The sequence below is a fragment of the Polyergus mexicanus genome, unplaced genomic scaffold (genome assembly GCF_030449975.1).
Source record: "Polyergus mexicanus isolate NDT 795.1 unplaced genomic scaffold, iyPolMexi1.0 SCAF_21, whole genome shotgun sequence".
In the NCBI taxonomy this organism is placed as follows: Eukaryota; Metazoa; Arthropoda; class Insecta; order Hymenoptera; family Formicidae; genus Polyergus; species Polyergus mexicanus.
The window spans coordinates 3052595-3072530 of NW_027223341.1; the positions used below are offsets into that span (position 1 = coordinate 3052595).

Genomic DNA, 19936 nt, shown 5'->3' on the forward strand with positions numbered 1-19936 from the left:
TTTTAATCAATTAATTGCTATTCTTTTTAATTTGTATTAACACTGTAATATTAATACATATGTATACTGCGAACAAGAAGTATTTGTGTGCAAGAAAACTACGTTAAAATTAAAATGAATTTATAAAATTTTAATAATAATTTATATATTTGTTTACAGATTATGTACTACTCACATTTAAAAATGTGAACAATGCGGAACAGTTATTCAATACTGCAGTAACTAATAAATGTAAGAATGTCGCACGGAACTTCAAAAAAGTCTCGACTTCAGAAAAAGCTTAATATGATTGATTCAACATATAATGCCTATTATAATATATATGTATATATATATATATATAAGTACAAAACTTGCAGCAAGCTTTAAAAAAAATCGAAAAGATTATTTTTCTTTTATTTAAATTAGATTAAATACAAGATTAGATTTTAAATACAAGTTTTATTTTAAATGTATACAAAATACTTTACGTCTTATTTTATTTGATATATTTTATTTGATATTATATGATTTGTTTCATAAATTATACTTTCCATCGTATTTAGAGAAATAAAAGTTGAATTTTTGAAAGATGTAATTAAAAATAAGAAATCAGAGTTGATTTTTTTTATCATTCATTTACTACTTTGTTTAGGGAATCTGAAATGAAAATGAGAGTAATACCCTAATAAGAGTATATGTATATAAATCCCGCATCTGATGATGATTTTGCATATATTATCGAATGCAAATTGAGAACATTCAAATATGGGGTTTACTCTCATTTGGGTGTTACTTTCATTTGAGGATTCTTATTTTCAGGGTTACCGTCATTTTTAAGGATTAACCATTAACTGAAGGTTAACCATCAATTAACTATCATTTAAAGGTTAACCTTCAATCAATGGTCCGAAATCACACCCAACTTTGAAGGGTTTTTTTGATGTTTTTTTAATGGTCAACACCCAAAAGTTGAGTGTATTTTTCCGTAAGGGCAGTGCCTTTAAATATGAAAATTTTTTACAGCATCTAAAATGAATAGTCAAAAAGTATACGCAACCTTTACAACAATTGTATAATCGGTATCATGAAATGAAATCTGATATAAAAAGGACTGATTTTCGTACAACTGAACTTGTAATCGTTAGTGAATCGCAAACTGGTTATTGTATTTTGCCCAATGGAAAAAGAGGACCTTCGTATACAGAAGCTATTTCAAATAATTATCGTTTTCGAGTGCATACTATCAATAATAATTGCTGTTTATTGACAAATGGAGAAATTGTAAAAATAACAAAATTTTCTTACGACTTTGAGAAGGAAGAATCAATCATTTGTGGGAAAAGATACGAGCGAACAGAAAATTTATTTACAATTCCATGTGAATCTTCTTTATTTCAAATTTATGTCGTTTCTCAGTTTTCGCAAGAAAAAATGTGGTCATTGGATAAAATTAGAAATAAAATGTTTGTATTGCCGTATGAAAACAAATTCGTTGTATTACCATTGCTGCATAATGAATATAATACAGAGAAATTTATTTTGCAAGTTCGTTAATACAATACATATATATATATATATATATATATATATATATATATATATATATATATATGTGTGTGTGTGTGTGTGTGTGTGTGTGGTGTGGTGTGTGTGTGTTTATAAAATTTGTATATTAGTATTCAAATAAAAATATTGAAATATTTATTTAATAGCATATTATTATTTATTGTAATCTATACATTTAAAAAATATTCGGAGAACATTCTAATAATATTATAGAATATTTTATAATGATATCTCAGGAACATTATATGAACCTCAAATTGTTGACTAGAATAATATTCTAAGAACATTTTCATAATATTCCACTGATATTAAAATAATATATGAAAGATATTATGTAAAGTAGACATATAACATCAACAGAATAATCCCATGGTATTAAAAAATATTATATAATATTTTCGGAATATTATAATTATATTATTTTAATTTTTAATAATATTCATATAATATTCTAGGAATATTGTGTGCTTATAGGGAATATAGTATTCAGCCGATAGTTCGTTTGTTCATCGTTATGCGACGCACTATATGCATCCATCTCGTATTTGATTTTTAGTCATGAGAAGTATATAAAGCTTGCAAAAAGCAATTGACAGAAGATTAAAAATATAATTATTTCTATCAGTTCAATTACTGATACAATCCCAAATATAGGGAATTAAGATATTGGACTGATTGTCTCTCTTAGATCGGACAGATAAATGTCTAAAAAAGTTTAAATCATCCGTTTATTGTTTACTTAAAATGTAAATATGTATATAATATATATATATATATATATATATATATATGTGTGTGTGTGTGTGTATATATATATAAAATTCATATATTCATTATATTATGAATTCATTTTCAATTATTTATATATTATCATCATCTCATAATTATAATAAATGCCACCTAAGACTCTTGTCTGCTCGGTCGCATATTCTTAAACGATGCGTCAGAAAACATGATGGATTGCTTCACAAAAAATATTCCTCTCTGCGAGATTTATCGTTGCTCAGAGTTTGTCGCAGAGTTTCTGAATCATCCTATACAGAGAATTATCACAAATTTGCTATCATGCCGTACACGGCAAGGTTTGCCCTATTCTTGTCACAAATTTGCTGTCATCCCGTGCACGGCAAGGTTTGCTCTATTCTTGCCACAAATTTGCTATCATCCCGTACACAGCAAGGTTTGTCCTGTTCTTGCCACAAATTTGCTGTCATGCCGTGCACGGCAAGGTTTGCTCTATTATTTGCGTAAAATGTGCATCACACTATTGCGACAAGCCTTGCCAGCAAAAGCTAAGCTTTATCCGGACACACCTTGTTACAATTTTGCTGTAAAGACATGCTCGGGTTTGCTGCAAACTTGGTGCAAAGTTTGCATCATTTTGCTTGCTGGGAAATAAGAGCCAAACACTATAAATAGCTATAATTATATTATACATATAAAATATGACGATCAAATTATACAAAGATAAAATATATAATAATTTACCTTGTATCATTTTCCATAGATGACATTGTTCTAGAGGAATTTTTGCAGAGTTTGTCAATCAATACCTTTTTAAAATTTATGTTCTTCGCTAAGCAATTATACATAAATTTTTTCATTATATTCATTGTTGCGTTGATTTCATCTAGATTATTGCCATAACAACTGATATATTTTATTTGTAACAGTATAAGAGCAAAAATATAGAGATCAAGTAAAACAAAAATGGATAAAAAAGCTGCAATAAAATTAATAATTGTCAGTATAAAGATTGAATAAGTAAATAATACGGAACAACTGTAAAATAAAATATGTAAAATAAACAATTGTAAAATGAGAAACATAAAATTCTAAGTGGTAATCAGGTGCGTGTATAATCATTATATGTCAGTGTAATTTACCATAACAGACATATTTCCTGGATCCTTCAAATATTTCTCAAATTTCCAAAAGTCATTAACAGATTTTAGAGGTAAAGCAGGTAAATTATGTGGTCTGATCATTTCTCTCCCGTGGGGCAAAAGAAAAGCCATCAATTTCATTTGATTTGCTATTGATAAAAAATTTTCTACGAAACTTAAGGCATCAACATCCGCGTTTGGCTCTTATTAACCCGAGATTTTAAAGAATTTATGAATTTTGTAGAGCCTTATTAATTTATCTTGGCTTTATGTTTGGCTTCTTTCTTTTTCTCAAAACTTTTTACATTTATAGGTTCTGATATACAAGATGTCAACATATATTTTGACAGTATTTCTCTTAGAATTAATGAGTTCAGCAGCAAGCTCGATGTATCAATAGCAAATCAAATGAAATTGATGGCTTTTATATGCATTTTCCATATATGAATATATCAATATGTATGTAAATTCATTTGTTAAAATATTCCTTTGTTGCAAAGTGTACTTTAAAATTTTATATTCTATTTTATCGCAAAATAAACGTCTAATATGTATTAATAGACATCTTTTAAACGTTTTTTTGAACGTCTTATAAACGGCTAATAGACATTTAAATAAACGTCTTATAAAGGTCTAATTCGAAGGACACAAAAACGTCTAATCGACCAAATTTTAGACGTCTATATCAACTAATCTCTTTAGTTGAAAAGTCGTTGATTCGACGTCTTTTCAACTGATGATTTCTCACTGGGTATGGCATGATGTTATGGTTTAAAGTAGAATGTGGTTCCAAAAGTGAAAATTCTCGTAGTCTTCTTATCACACGTTCTACGTGAATTCTTAAACTTGCTATACGCTTCGTTAACATTACTTCTGTCTTAGACGATTTACTTCCCCTTTTTACACTAGGAGGTCTTATAAGTTCGCACTGAATTTTATTTAAAGATGTTTGAATCTGCTTAAAACCACGATCTGCCATAATTCCACATTTTTTTGGCAAAACATCCATTATATCGCATTGTTCAAACAACTCAACATCATTTACTCGACCTCCATAACCAGAAGAAATAAAATTAATAAATCCATCCGGTGTACAACATATTAAATACTTCAATGTATTGCACTTTTTATATTCTGACCACGTTAAAGACTGTTGAAGAGCGTTTGATGGTTTCTCAATTTGAATTTCGAAACAGTCAATTATTCCATAAACGTGAGCAAAATTTGTACGAAACGGTATAAATAAGGCCATTTTAACGCTTTCTCTAGGAGGACAATAAATAAGAGTTTTTAAGAAATGACATAATTTTGGTACACTATTTTGAAAAATTTTTGATGCTCCTGCTGTGCTGATTCCAAATTGGTTACCTAATCTTATAAAATTGTCATTCAGTTTGATTTTCATCAAAGTCAATTTTATATTTTCTGTTGATAAACAGTTGCGTTTATGCAGTTCATCAACAACCCATAACCAGTCATTTGGAATTCCAATGTATTGTTTTGTCTGTGTGCTAATAAAATAATTTGTTGAATGTAAAGCGCTTCTTTTTGCTTGTAGGTCTTGTTCTTCACAATACTGCAAATAATCTTCATGACATGATTCATATTCGCTCCTAGTAGTACCAGTTGTAATCGTTTTGGAAAAATCGGTTACAACTGCACCGCTATTGTTACTCTCCGTTGGTACATTAATGGGTGAACACATTTTATTTACAGTATTAGGCAGTGTTTGGCAACTTTCTTCAACAGTACTGCACTTTATATTGCATTGAATTTTTTTACTTCTAAAAAAAACCTTCGTGTTCTTGTTTTCTTTATCCCAAGTACACTTCTTATTAATTTCTATTTTGTCATTCGATTGCACTAATACTTCTCCTTCTTTTTCTGTAACGATTAATGGAACTGCATTGCTTTTTTCAATATTAATACTATCTGACTTGCTCGGTATATTTGAAAAATCAATTTCATCATTTATTTTATTATTCTCTGTAAGTATTGAAAAACTTATCGAAGCACAGTTTTCATTTGTTGAAATTTCTTTTTTGTGCATACTTTTTTTGGAACTACAATATTTCATTGTTACTTTTAACATTTGGTGATCTATTTTCATTGGTTTCATGAGTTTCGCAATGAAATAGTATTTCGGATATCATTCTTTTATTATTTAATTTTTTAAATGCATCTCGGTCGTGAGTACTTGTAGCTGTTCGACGGTTAGGTTGACAATCAAAAATATGAGGTGCTGCATTTTTCTTCATTTTTATTGGTGCTCCCATTAATTTGAAAATCATAAAATTTTTTATATCTTCTTTCAACTAAAACAGGAAAATTAAAATTCTTATAATATAAATATGCATGTAAATAATAGAATAATAATTCTTTTAACAAAAAAACTACTTTAGTAACAATCATAAAAATTAAGTCTTCTTCCACGCGATGGATTTTTTTTCACCTTTATGCATTTACGAAAATATTAAACAATGTTCCAAAATATAGGAAAATATCACTATGACTTGGACATATGAAAGTATAATATTAATTTAATATAATAATTAAAATTTATATATTTAAAAAAAAAATAAACACATTGATCTTTATAATATCCTATATCTCGTTTCTTTTCATTACACATTTTATTGAAATAATCAATGACACATAAAATTGACGGTCAGATATTGCATAATGCGAATGAAAGAATGTATATACTTATAGATATATATACTTTTTTCAGAGAAAATCATAAATTAATTACGAAAACCGATCTTTAAAAGTGACTGACTTTCGAAATTAATCCATGATCCATAGTTATATGCCATATATAGGCGTCTTTTTCGGCAATATTCATTTGCAAATCATTATCATAATTATTAATTATTTATTTTCAACATATCTGAGTAAAAATGTAATAAAATCACGATAAAATTAATCCCACCAAAATTTTGGTATTGATATTTATAATTTATTTGTCAGAAAAACAATGGAGATTGAAGCGTTGCCTATCTGATAAATATTATCCTATTTTTAAATTGTGGATTTTCTTCACGTATTGTGTGTCTATCCGTCATCCAGATGATCTAAAGGTAATAAAAAAGAAATTTAATTGTCTGTAGACATTACAATTTAGTGAAATTTAGGAATCTTGCATTTCACAAGAATATTTCTGCTCGTAAACAAAAAGGTTAAAAGGTTAAAAGCTTAAAAAGATAAATAGAGGAAATGTCGACATATTCGACCGAGATTAGATAGAAATTTGCGCTACAATAAATAAATTATTTGCGCATCTAAAAGATCGAGTCATATAATATAAATTAATGTTTCTCTCTTGACATGTTTTTGATGATTTCAGACGATCTAAGCAGCACCAAGCGCTTTGAAAAAAGTTATTTGTATAATTTGTTTTATCCTTGTCTCGGCACAGATCTTTTCACCAGCACAGGTAACATAATAGCATTAATATATAACCGTACATACTTTATTATTACAATTTGTTTTCAATTTGTTTTCATCACAGAAAATCAAGTAAAATACAGAATTAGTTACAGAACTATACTTGAATATTATTTTTAACGTTAAACATCCGCCTTTCGTAAGTTTAAATTTTAATGTAATTCTTTTATAATAAACATTTATGCGCTCTTAATATAGTGCTTGGCTCGTTTTGTCATTTCATTCGACATTCTTGATTTTAATGACATTTTTTTGACGGAGAATGGGACGTTTCTTAAATGAAAATTTTTACAGTTCGTTTTCGCTTCGTAATATCTCTGCTTTATAAAACATGTAGAGCAAAAATAAACATATTTTCTTTATATAAATCAAACTCAAGCTATTGATTATATATATATATATAAGAACTAATAAGAACTAGTAAAAACTCGATCCGGTCAGGGGTTATTGAGAACTGATAATCTTAGATATTCTTGATTTCGACCCGCGTATAAATACGCGGTATGTCTCGCTATTGCTGTGTGTGATCTTTGCTTCGCATGACTTAGCGCAAGACACTATCGTGTCTCTTGATTTTTACTTCTAGAAACTTTTAACAATTAAATAAACAATAAAAATAAAAAAGATTTGTGTAACGTGTATTCAAGTATCAGTAAAATAGTAACCTGAAGAAGATCAAGATCAATAAAACGGTCCAGAACATCAAGAAACGATGTTTATCATTATATTGTTGGCATCAATGTTTATTTTATTGATATATTATTATTACGTACATTATGGAAGAAACGGACGATTGGTTAATCTTTTACCAGGACCACCGGGCCATTTGATTGCTGGAAATGCATCACAGGCATATATTTCAGTAGGCAAGTATAAAATTTCTAATCTATTTACATTAATTGATAGATGACTCGTTATTCATGCATACATACAAGTAAAAATTAAATTCATAAAAACTTATGATCTAGTATACCTATCAAAAGTATGAAAATTACAAAGCTAAGACTTTTCTCTTGGCAATATCCATTTGCAAATCATTATCACAATTATTATTTGTCTATTTTCAACGTATTTGAGTAAAGATGTGATGAAATAACAATAAAATTAATCCCACTAAAACTTTTGTATCGATATTTATAATATATTTTTCAGAGGAACAATGGAAATTGATGTGTAATCTATCAAATAAGTATTATCCCATTTTTAAATTACGGATTTTTTTCATGTATGTTGTGGCTATCCGTCATCCAAATGATTTAGAGGTAATAAAAGAAATTCAATTATCTGTAGATATTACAATTTAGTCAGAATTAGGAATTTTGTGTTTCACAAAAAGATTTTTGTTTGTAAAAAGATTTCTTAAAAAGTTGAATAGAAAAAATATCGACATATACTCGATCGAAACTGTATACATACAAAAGACGATGGGTAAAATAAATCGATTTTTGCCTAAGAGTGTAAGTTATACATGCAATCTTACGCTTTTTGGGTCGCTGATTACAATGGTAACAGTTTTATCCGTCTAAACTCATGGGGAAGAGATTAAAATTTGTCTTAAAGAAACGAATTTGTAACTAGCAGCTACATAATTTTTTTTAAAACAACTATATGTTTTTTTTTTACACCATTGATTTCTCTCATTATTTTATGTATAAGATAACATGTATAACTTACATTACACTTCTTAGGCAAAAATCTACTCAGTTTACTTATCGTCCTTTGTGGTACGATTAATAAATCATTTGTAAAATTGGGTGATATAATAAATTAATATTTTTTTCTTAACATATTTTCGATAATGTCAGACGATATTAAGCAATACCAAGCTTACCGAGAAAAGTCGTTTAAATAAATTGTTACAACCTTGGGGTGGCACAGGTCTTTTCATCAGCACAGGTAACATAATAAGCATTAATATATAAACGTACATACTTTACTATTACAATTTGCGCTCGATTTTATTTTTAACGATAAACTCTTACGTAACTTCTTTTTGTCGTAAAAGGTAATAAATTTGAAAGTGAATTCGTAAGTAAAATTATATTGAGAAATGATTCCGCCGTGATACATGTATTCTCAGGTACAATAAATAGAAGTAATAGACGTTTCAAGTAAAAAAGATTTTCAATTAAATCGAACACTATTCACATAACAGACTTCTTAATAAATTATAGTTTTTTTTTTACTGCCAATTTATGAAGTTTTAATTACAAAATAATAATTTAATTCAAATTTATACATGCAACTTCTGTCGTCGCAAAAATTTTATTAGAAGATTTAAAAAATTATAAAAGAATTTTGCGCGGTATAAGAGAAATAAATTTAAAATAATAATATTATTTTAGAATTGCTCAATAAATATTAAACTAAAAAAGAGAATAATCTTATATAATATTATTTTTATTTTATTTCACAATTTGCACTATTTTAATTTTGTTGTAGGCGCTAAGTGGCATGCGCGACGAAAGTTATTAACAAATGCGTTCCATTTCAATGTATTGACTCAATATGCTGATATATTGATCCAGGAGGGCGATTATATGACAAAATCTTTGAAAGATGTTAGGGGGACAGTTGTAAAAGATTTAGTACCATTTATTAGTGAACATACGCTGAACGCTATATGTGGTAAGATTTCTGTAAAGTTCTTATTGTTCTGTTGTATAGATAATTTCGTTCTAAATGATATCATAACTTAAAATTTCATAGCTTAAGAAGATAATTTGTTCGCATACAAAGTATCGATGCTGCAGAAAAAATAGATAATATCCGATTTTTTATACTTAAAGCTATTGATGAAATATTCAATTGTAAATATCTTCGACTGTATATCCGGTCTTATATAATACATGCACTTGCAGAAACTGCCATGGGAATCTCTCTGCGAAAATTCAATGAGTTCCAGCAACAGTATCGAAATGCGGTTTACGACATATTAGAACTGATATGCTACAGGTACTTCATGTATATAATAAATAATTGTATGATATATTTATAAGCTTTTAAGTTATGATTGTGTGTGATATATATTTTCTATATATATTTTGAATAACAAATTAAATATTGAATAATCATGTAAAGATAAACAATTAATTTGAGATGTTTAAAGCGATAATTAAAAATCAAAATCTATTCTAGGTTAAATGTTTTATTTTAAAATGAAAATTGTTTGTAATCTTTAAAATGTTGAAAATATTGTAAATATTAAAATATTGAAATATTAAATAAACTAAGTTGTGCAATACAATCTGAAGAGACATTATCTTCGATTTTTGAAAAAATCTATTGTTAAAACAAAAAGTATAATGTTTTTAGAAGATTCTAAATATCTTTTCTGTAACATAGTTTTAAATTTAATTTTTTGCATGCATTTACTACAATCAATGAGATTACTTAAAGATTACCGAAAGATTTTATAGCGACTTTAAATAAGGCTTTTACAAAATTACGTCATTATTGAAATTATACAGTTTTATTGAATTATGATTTAGAGCATTCAGACCTTGGTTCCATAACGATTTGTTGTTCTCATTATCGCCACAAGGGAGAAAGCATAAAAAGATCTTGAAAATATTGCATGGATTTACGGAAAAAGTATATTATGTATCATTTTATTTTAAATCCGCCACACACACACACACACACACACACACACACACACACACACACACACACACACACACACACACACACACATTACCTTTTATATAAAATTACAATAAGTATTAATACTACATTATGCTATTAATATTTATGATATAATACGATGTGTGCTATTGTTATTTAATACAAAAAATTATTTAAAAAATTTAATATCGTACTTTTGTGTAGGTCATCGAGAAACGAAAACTTTATCACGAACGCACCAATGGTCGACATTTGAAAAATCTTGAAAATAACAAAGAGACAGAGATAGATGTCGAAGTATTTGGAAGTACGTAAAAAAATCGGAGCTAATATTTAAGTTTGATTACGCAATCGAACATTAAATTATGCCTGTAATATTTATACTAAACACATAATCACACGGAATAATGGAACATATGTCTGCTGCAAAATTGAATCATTATTATTTTTAATAGAAATTCTGAATTTTTAAACAAAAACATTGTTATATCATTAAAGCGCGATATGCAAAAGTGAAATTGACGCTAACTCGTTTTTTATTTTTAGTTAAAAGAAAACGACTATCCATGTTGGATCTCTTAATACCGGGATCTCGAGACAATTTGTTGACTGAATTGGACATCAGAGAAGGAGTCGATACTTTTATGTTTGCGGTATGTATCTGAATCTTTTTTCTAATTTCTTGTACATATCATTTAAGCACATTTAACTGTATGGCGATATGACAACGATTACAGGGTCACGATACTACAGCGATAAGTATGACCTTCGCTTTATCACTATTAGCTAAGCACAAAGATATACAGGTACTTTTTTCTCAGTATATTGCGATATATACGACTAAAAAAATGTATAGAGAACAATTTTTATACTTTCAAAATTGAGCTATGTTCAAACCGTTGAAATTCGACGAAAAATCATCGTAAATAAAAAATTAAAAAAGCAGTTTAAAGCTTAAAGTTTCAACTTTAACGCACTATTGTTGGTTTTTTAAAAGTTTTTTTATTTTTCTTGTTCTGTGCTTTAAGAAGGAACCCATTGTTTTGTTTCTTAAAATTATGTTTTTTTGACACTTTGCGGCTCGATAAAAGAATTTCTCTCAAAAATTCAACTCAAGTTCCATAAACTACAATATTTTAGCTACAAAATGCTTTTTTTTAATTTTCCTACCATTTTTTTTTTACTAAGTTACACGATTTTGAAACTAAAAAACTGTATTTTCTAAAAATGAAAAAAACAAAATAATTTTATAAAACTGTTGATATCACGTTACAGTTGAAACTTTAAGCTTCAAAATGTTTTTTCAATTTGTTGTCTACAATGATTCTTCGCCGAGTATCGACAGTATTTCTAAAAATACAGGTTCAGTTTCAAAATCGTGTGATTTGATTAAAAAAAATCATAGGAAAATTTTTAAAAAAGCATTTTGTAGGCAAAATGTTATAATTTATGGAACATGAGATGCATTTTTCGCAAGAAATTTTTTTATCAATCTGCAAGATATCAAAAATATATTATTTTAAAAAACAAAACAATAAATTTTTCTTTAAAGCGCAGGTGAGGAAAGGTAAAAAAATTTTTTAAACCATTTTTTATAAATCACCAATAGATCGTTAAAATTGAAACTTCAAGCTTCAAAATGCTTTTTTAATTTTTTGTCTACCATGTTTTATTCGTCAAGTTTCAGCAATTTGAATAAAACCCTATAATTTTTAAGATATGAGAAATGTTTCCTATTTTTTTTTATTTTTTTATTTTTATTTTTATTTTTTTTTTAAGTTGTGTATTATTTAACTTGCGATTTATATTCAAAGTAGTACAGATATCAATCTTTTGTTACAACGTATTTTGTCATTTATTAAAAATTTATTTGTATCTATACATACAAAAACCAAAATATTATAAAATACAATTAAATTATTATCCATGACACAGGAACGTGTGAGGATTGAAGTCGATACCGTAATGCAAGAAAACATAGGGAAACTTACCATGAGATCATTGCAAAATTTACCATATTTAGATAGATGTTTAAAGGAATCGTTACGTTCATATCCCTCCGCATTTTTTATATTACGAGACGTTCAAGAAGATGTAAAATTACGTAATTAATCACTTTTTTTGCTGCATATATCTTTGAACGTGTCACATTTTACAGAATATATATTATCGAATGTAAAATAAGTTTACTTGCTTTTAAAATTTAAGAATACAATATTATGTTCATGTTATTTCTCAAAAGAACTCTTAATTTCATGAATTTTTATATTTTCTAATTTTATAATATACTTTTCACAGATTCATATGTCGTACCTGCTGGAACAATCTTATATCTTAATATCTACGGAGTTCACAGAGACCCCAATTTTTGGCCAAATCCAGAAGTATTTGATCCGGATATATTTTTGCCCGAGAGGATACAGATTCGTCATCCTTATTCTTATCTACCGTTCAACGCAGGACCGAGAAATTGCATAGGTAAATTGCTAGCGATTTTCTTTTCTTCTTGTCGATAGTTTTTGATAAGACTTCGAATTGTAGGTCAACGATTCGGTCTGTTGGAGATGAAAACTATGATTGCTCCTTTGGTGCACAATTTTTATCTGGAGCCCATAGATTATTTAAAGGATATCCGGTTAAAGTTCCATCTATTGATTCGTCCTTCTTATCCGGTTCATATAAAGTTTATTCCGATTTTAGCCGCAAACAAACTTTGCAAAACTAACATGGATACTGTTGAAAATGTTTTATAGAATCTTACAAAAAATGATCTTACAAAATGATCCAATACGTGATTGCATGTATATTTTATGTTAAATATGTTTTATTTCTAATTAATTATTTTATTGTTTTTATGTATAATCTTTCTCTCATATATTTTATTACTTTCGAATCTTTAAGACTGTCGCACAATAGAGAAAATATTAGGATTAGAAATAAAATATTAAATATCAGGAGGAGCAATTGGAATTATTTTACTTCAAACGAGGGAACGGCATGGATTAACGCATAATGAAATAAAAAAATAAAAATTAGAAATATGTTATCCATTCTGTTTCTTTGTTTAATAATGATCATGGCGCAGAGAGCTGTGTGTCTGCTTTCTGTGCTGAAGAGCTCGAGTTTAAATCTAGCCAGAACCAGAAAACCCCATAGATATATAGACTGGATTGAGCATTGTGAGACAAACGTGCGCTTGCTGTAGAAAAAGAGGTACTATATGGGAGATCTATGTTTGTCTCTTTTCCTAGCATTTTATTGGTGATTTTCTACATGGAGGGAGACAAAATCACCAATCAGATGCTAGAAAAAGATTCAAAATAGGCCTCTGGTATAGTACCTTTCTCTCTACAGCGAGCACGCGTTTGTCTATTCTAGATCTAGATCATTTGGATAGATCATATAGATCATGACGGATAGCCACACTATACGTGAAAAAAATCCGGAATTTAAAAATGGGATAATACTTATTTGATAGATTACACATCACTTTCCATTGTTCCTCTGAAAAATATATTATAAATATCGATACAAAAGTTTTAATGGGATTAATTTTATTGTTATTTTATCACATATTTACTCAAATACGTTGAAAATAGACAAATAATAATTGTGATAATGATTTGCAAATGGATATTGCCGAGAGAAAAGTCTTAGCTTTGTAAGATATGTAATTTGCATACTTTTGATAGGTATACATTCTAGATCATAAGTTTTTATGAATTTAATTTTTACTTGTATGTATGCATGAATAACGAGTCATCTATCAATTAATGTAAATAGATCAATTAATGTAAATAGATTAAAAATTTTATACTTGCCTGCTGAAATATATGCCTGTAATGCATTTCCAGCAATCGAATGGCCCGGTTGTCCTGGTAAAAGATTAACCAGTCGTCCGTTTCTTCTATAATGTATGTAATAATAATATACCAATAAAATAAACATTGATGCCAACAATATAGTGATAAATATCGTTTCTTGATGTTTTGGACCGTTTTATTGATCTTGATCTCCTTCAGCTTACTATTTTACTGATACTTGAATACATGTTACAAAAATCTTTTTTATTTCTATTGTTTATTTAATTGTTAAAAGTTTCCGTAAAAATAATATAATATACATTTAATAAAATTATAATAATTGGATCAAGCTAACAATTTGCGATATTTGAGAAAAGTTATATGTAAGAATAACGCGTTTATACTTATTTTGATATTATTAAATATTGTTTAGATTTTGCAATAAAATATTATAAAATTTTTATTTTATACAAATACTGCCGATTATCTAGAACCTAGGAAATATATAAGCGTACATACTTTACTATTACAATTTGTATTCGATTTGTCTCCTTCACAGAAGATCAAATAAAATGTTACATGATTAGACTTGAATAGTTTTTGATAAGACTTCGAATTGTAGGTCAACGATTCGGTCTGTTGGAGATGAAAACTATGATTGCTCCTTTGGTGCGCAATTTTTACCTGGAGCCCATAGATTATTTAAAGGATATCCGGTTAAAGTTCCATCTATTGATTCGTCCTTCTTATCCGGTTCATATAAAGTTTATTCCGATTAGCCGCAAACAAACTTTGCAAAACTAACATGGATACCACATGAATGTAAGAAACTGATGAAAATGTTTTATAGAATCTTACAAAAAATGATCTTACAAAATGATCTTACAAAATGATCCAATATGTAATCGTGTGTACATTTTACGTTAAATATATTTCACTTCTAATTAATTCTTCTATAATTTTTATGTGTGATCTTTCTCACATATATTTTATTACTTTCGGATCTTTATATTTTTTTTACATTAATTAATATTTAATATTTAAAATATTTAAAATATTATTATATTTAATATATATTTTTTTTTCTTATTTAAAATATTAAATAAGAAAAAAAAATTTATAATGCTCATATCTTTCTCTGTTTCTAATAAATTTTCATTATTATTACGCTCTTTAGTTGAAAAACGGCTATGAATATAGAGCTCAAATTCTTATTGTCAGTTCACAAAGATTTGTTTTCTGGTACATGAATCTACTTGGAGAGATTTACAATTCCATTTTAGTAGTGTTTCAATTGATCGTCGCATCAGCGATTCTATAAGGTAATCAGCAGTATTTGTATAGAATAAAATTTTATAACATTTTATTACAAAATCTGAACAATATGTTTAATAATAGTATAATCCCATACAGCACCGAAAGATTGCAAAAACGTTGCATAGACCTTGCATTGAAACATTGTAATATTACATGGAAATTGCGAAATGTTTCTGAAATGTTACTGCAATTCTGCGGCAACGTTGAAATATGTCCGCCCTTAGAAATATTACAATGTAATATTATAGTAATGTTACTGTGCAATGTATTTGTAATATTGAAATGCGTTGCTACAAATATGCAGAACGCTTTAAATTTGATAGATAAACTTTGAAAATATATGTAATAAACCGCTTTCGCGAAGCGGTCGTGGATAACTCGGTCGGGATCCGGAGCTTGTGAAAGGGTATCGAGAGACGAACGAAAGATACGTTAGGTAGAATATAATTTATTGCGTGTAAGTATGTGTGTATACAGAGTGAGTGTATGTGTATAAACGCTGTATGGGTCTGAGCGTGTGCGCTTGTGTGTGAGTGAGATGATAAGCGAGTGAGTGCGTGTGCGAACGTGTAATATCTACGTATGATTTACAATATATCGAAAGTATATGTGTGAGGCGAATGATGATGTGTATGCGACAAAACGCACTCGTGTATGTGTGAGTGTCGGAACTGGTTAGCGGTGTGGTCGTGTCGGTCGCGGTGCATCCGAATTACATGCACGGATGCGCGGTGCGGAGCGCGATTTCGGCGATTCGATAAAATATCGATTACGTGAGCGGATCTGGATTTCGGCAGAGGCCGCTAACTACCGGGCGGTAATTTCGGTCGGGCCGGTGCCGCGGTGGGCGGTCCTTAGACGCGCCAGTATTGATTCGATTGCGTCGATCGATGTCGCGGCAGGATTAGATCCTCCCCCTTGAGCGGGACTTAGCGCGCCGTATTAATGGTGAGTCCGATCGCGGTAATTATCGGCGGTCGCGGAATTACTGCGGGTTCGCGGATATCGTGGTATTGTTTCGTCGGGGATGGTCTTCCCGTAGAATGCAGGAGTGCAACGGCCGACGGGAACACCCGTCAATGGCAGGGAACTCCCTACCACTGGATGATCGCCGTTGCACTTAGGTGAACGGATTCGTGCGAGGTGTCGAGAACTCCCGACGGAGGCTGAGTACGCCCAACCTCGTGTTCCTCGGTCGCAGAAATTCAAAGGATCGCTTTCAGAGATGCCGCAAACTCTCGGCGGAGGCTGGGTACTCCCAACCCCGTTTTCTCTCTCTGTGAGCGGTTATAGGATTGTTCTGGATTCCAGGCGTCTTACAGACTCTGGTGGTTGTTGCGGAAGATCTGTCGTGAGATGGAAAATGTGCTTTTATTTATACCGCTTTTTCCGGCGGGTGCGCGTGCGTAATATGCCTGACTGTTTTAAGGCATATTGTTTAATGTTGAACCGCCGCGCGCGACTCGGGTGGTTTCGGGAACGGTCGGTACGGTTACCCGAGCGCGGCGACGGTTCCCGGTAAACAACGCGTCTTAACGGCGGTTATAAATTCGAACGTCTTTCTATATATCTTAAAAATGGGCGCTCGGCGCTTCCGCATTATGCCCGACCGGTGCTTGTCGGGCGGCGGACTTCCGGCCGGGTAACGGTGGAGGGATGCATCGTTACATATATAAAGACATCCAATTGTAAATTTACGCAATTACGACTTTTTTTTCTCTTGGATGTCTTTATATATTCTCGAAGTTTAGTTATTAAAATCTGAAATATCGTGTGCATAGTAGTATAGGGGCCACTATAGCGAGACACAACAAACCCCCACTTCTCGGCCACTGGCGCCGACCCCCTGCTGTGTGCCTGTCTGGGGCCCTCCCCCCCTAAGGGTGTCTGTGAAGAAAAAGAGTAGAGGGGACTCGTGGACGTCTACGAGGCAATTTCCCCTTTAAATTTTTTTATTTTTTTATTTTATTTTTTTCGGTCGCGTGAACATGCTCGGGCTCGAACTTGGGTCTTCCACATTTTCAGACAGGGTCCTAGTATGCTGGGCTAGCTGAAATCTTGTTAGAATAAGGATTAGATGTAGTATTTGTAGAGAGTAGCCTTCCGGCATAGGGAACCCTGCGCTCTGATTGGCTTCCCTATAGTGGCCGGCAGTTTGATTGGATGAGGAGCATTGTTTCTGAGTGAGAGGGAAAAACGCGGCAAAATAACACGTGTGTAAGAATCGGCAAGATGGCGGCCACCGAGAATGGAGACGTCACGAGAATAGAAGGGGTCGTAAAAAGCAAGTCTGTGCAGGTAGCGATTACGATGGTTTTAGAGCTTTATGACGTCATTTAGACGAGGAGAGAAAGGATAGGAAAATAGTAAATGTTTTTATATAAGCGATTTAAAATAAAAAATTTTTATTAAATATTATATTTATGTTTAAATGTAAATAATAATTTTGCAATGTACAAAATTTCTTATGTGACGGAAAATATGCAAATTCGCTGCTATATACATCGATAAAAACGAGAGCCGAGAAAAATTAACGTTCTATTATATATCCGTATGGTAACGAACAATGACTATCAATAAACCTACGTTTTAGTAATACAGGCTCACATACTTTAGTTTCGTCCCGTGTTACGATCTCATGAAACGCGGTACGACGAATTGTTCTAAAACGTAGATTTATCGAAGTTCCAGCCAATTCTTTTTCGTTCTCTTCATTTTCTCGTACTCTCTCTTTATTTAGCAATAAATTCCTAATACTATTAAAATTGACTAACCGCGAATTTTCGTAATTTAGGGTTATGCCTTTAACTTTACATGCCTCGTGCGTTCGACCGTCTGATGCGCGTACAACATATGCATAAAATTTCGGACCACCAGACACGAACGCCTCGATATAGCTACCGCTCCCGTAGCTCTCGAGTTCATCGGTCATATCGCCTAGAAAATTTCCCGTACGCGGTTTATACTCGTTCGGGTCACCGCTGCTCACGTAAATACATGAATCCGTATCATAATACAAAACGCGACGATCTAATCGCTCTAAATAAGAATATAACGTTAAACGAGCTTGTGCCGTCGTATACGCCGCTATCACGACATTAGTCAGCGGGGAGGAAACAACAGCTTCTTGTCGCAATCGCCATGAAACATATATTACCTCATCGTTTACAAGTAACATGTCGGTTATTTCATGCTCGGCACTTGTCAGCAAGGCTATAAAACGTTGCGGCGTTCTCACGACCTCGGTATTAGGTAAATTGGAGCGCTGACCAAATTTGCCCCAAAAAGAATTTAAGCACAATTTCGCGACAGAACATAAACCGGGATTCCGCGCGACGTTACGTTTATCAAGAACGATACCTTCGGTTTTCTCATACTCCCGCAGATATCTTTCTTTAGCATCGTCGTCGTTTTCCCCGCATTCGCTCTGCCACCCGCTGGCTTCTTGTTTAAGTTGCAAAAATGTATTTATATACTCGGCGAACAATCCACCTTGACGGGTCGTATGATCGAATTGACTAACTTTATATTGCCAAATCTCACTTACAGCCGTCACGTGATAGCCCTTTTCGACGGCCTTGCGTAATTCGCAGGACACCCACGTATCCTCAAATTCGCGTTCCTTAGCATTGTTGTGCGTACAGGCCGATTGTGACAATGTTTCACAGCAACTGCGACATAATGCAAAAAGCAATTTTCCCTGCGCGCGATATGGGAGTACAGGATGAAATAAATCACGCGGTGGAAGTACTTTGCACCGTATGAGACCTTCGATCATATTAAAATTATAATTCGGAGTCCTCCCGATTAATGTGGAACATTCCTCGCCGACATAAATATCAAGATGACCGATCGGGAAAGCACCTGTTTTCAAAACATATGGGTATAAGGAGCATACGTCCAAGTAACGTATTTTTTCCATACCTGTAACCTCATAGCGCGTCACAATATTCCCCGTGCGTCCACCGAAAAATGCATCGCGCGGATCGAGCGGAGGCGTTTCCACCATCGGATGGTTCTCGAGATATTCACGCATTTCGCGACTATCTTGCATATCGCGATCGAAAGAGTACTCCCACTTTTCTATCACAAAATATTTCCGTTGTCGAAGTCTCCACGAGATTGCGAGAGTTCGCTCGTAACGTGAGTCAATCGTATCCTTGCAATCCGATGTAGAAAGTGGTCTATTGCGATTCATAGGAAAGCAAGACGGGCATCCGTGCCAAAAACATCCGTGAAATTGTAGCACATGACGTTGAGGCGTCTCTGTATCAGGCGTTTCGTAATATCCATCGACGAGCGTGCCGT

General features: G+C 31.4%; 2 protein-coding genes across 2 annotated transcripts in view; both read left to right on the forward strand.

Moving 5' to 3' along the window:
- Nucleotides 1-19936, forward strand: part of LOC138941969 (cytochrome P450 4C1-like) — a 65735-nt gene that overhangs the window by 16834 nt on the left and 28965 nt on the right. Inside the window, exon 4 of the mRNA XM_070311958.1 lies at nucleotides 6405-6514. Coding sequence (XP_070168059.1) covers nucleotides 6405-6514 — 110 coding nt within the window. The remainder of the gene's footprint in view (nucleotides 1-6404; nucleotides 6515-19936) is intronic.
- On the forward strand, nucleotides 7594-15211 carry LOC138941970 (cytochrome P450 4C1-like). The gene is made up of 12 exons (XM_070311959.1): nucleotides 7594-7747; nucleotides 8034-8143; nucleotides 8687-8777; nucleotides 9324-9509; nucleotides 9743-9836; nucleotides 10373-10475; nucleotides 10713-10815; nucleotides 11055-11161; nucleotides 11246-11314; nucleotides 12444-12612; nucleotides 12807-12986; nucleotides 14934-15211. Exons 1-12 carry the CDS (start codon nucleotides 7594-7596, stop codon nucleotides 15113-15115), a joined length of 1548 nt encoding a protein of 515 aa, XP_070168060.1. The 3' UTR covers nucleotides 15116-15211.

Excerpts from the sequence above, each read along its gene's own strand:
- LOC138941970 (XM_070311959.1), top strand. The coding sequence starts at position 7,594 with ATGTTTATCATTATATTGTTGGCATCAATGTTTATTTTATTGATATAT. Across the intron at positions 8,144-8,686 it reads GTCATCCAAATGATTTAGAG|ACGATATTAAGCAATACCAA; the intron begins GTAATAAAAGAA and ends CGATAATGTCAG. Across the intron at positions 10,816-11,054 it reads AGATGTCGAAGTATTTGGAA|TTAAAAGAAAACGACTATCC; the intron begins GTACGTAAAAAA and ends TTTTATTTTTAG.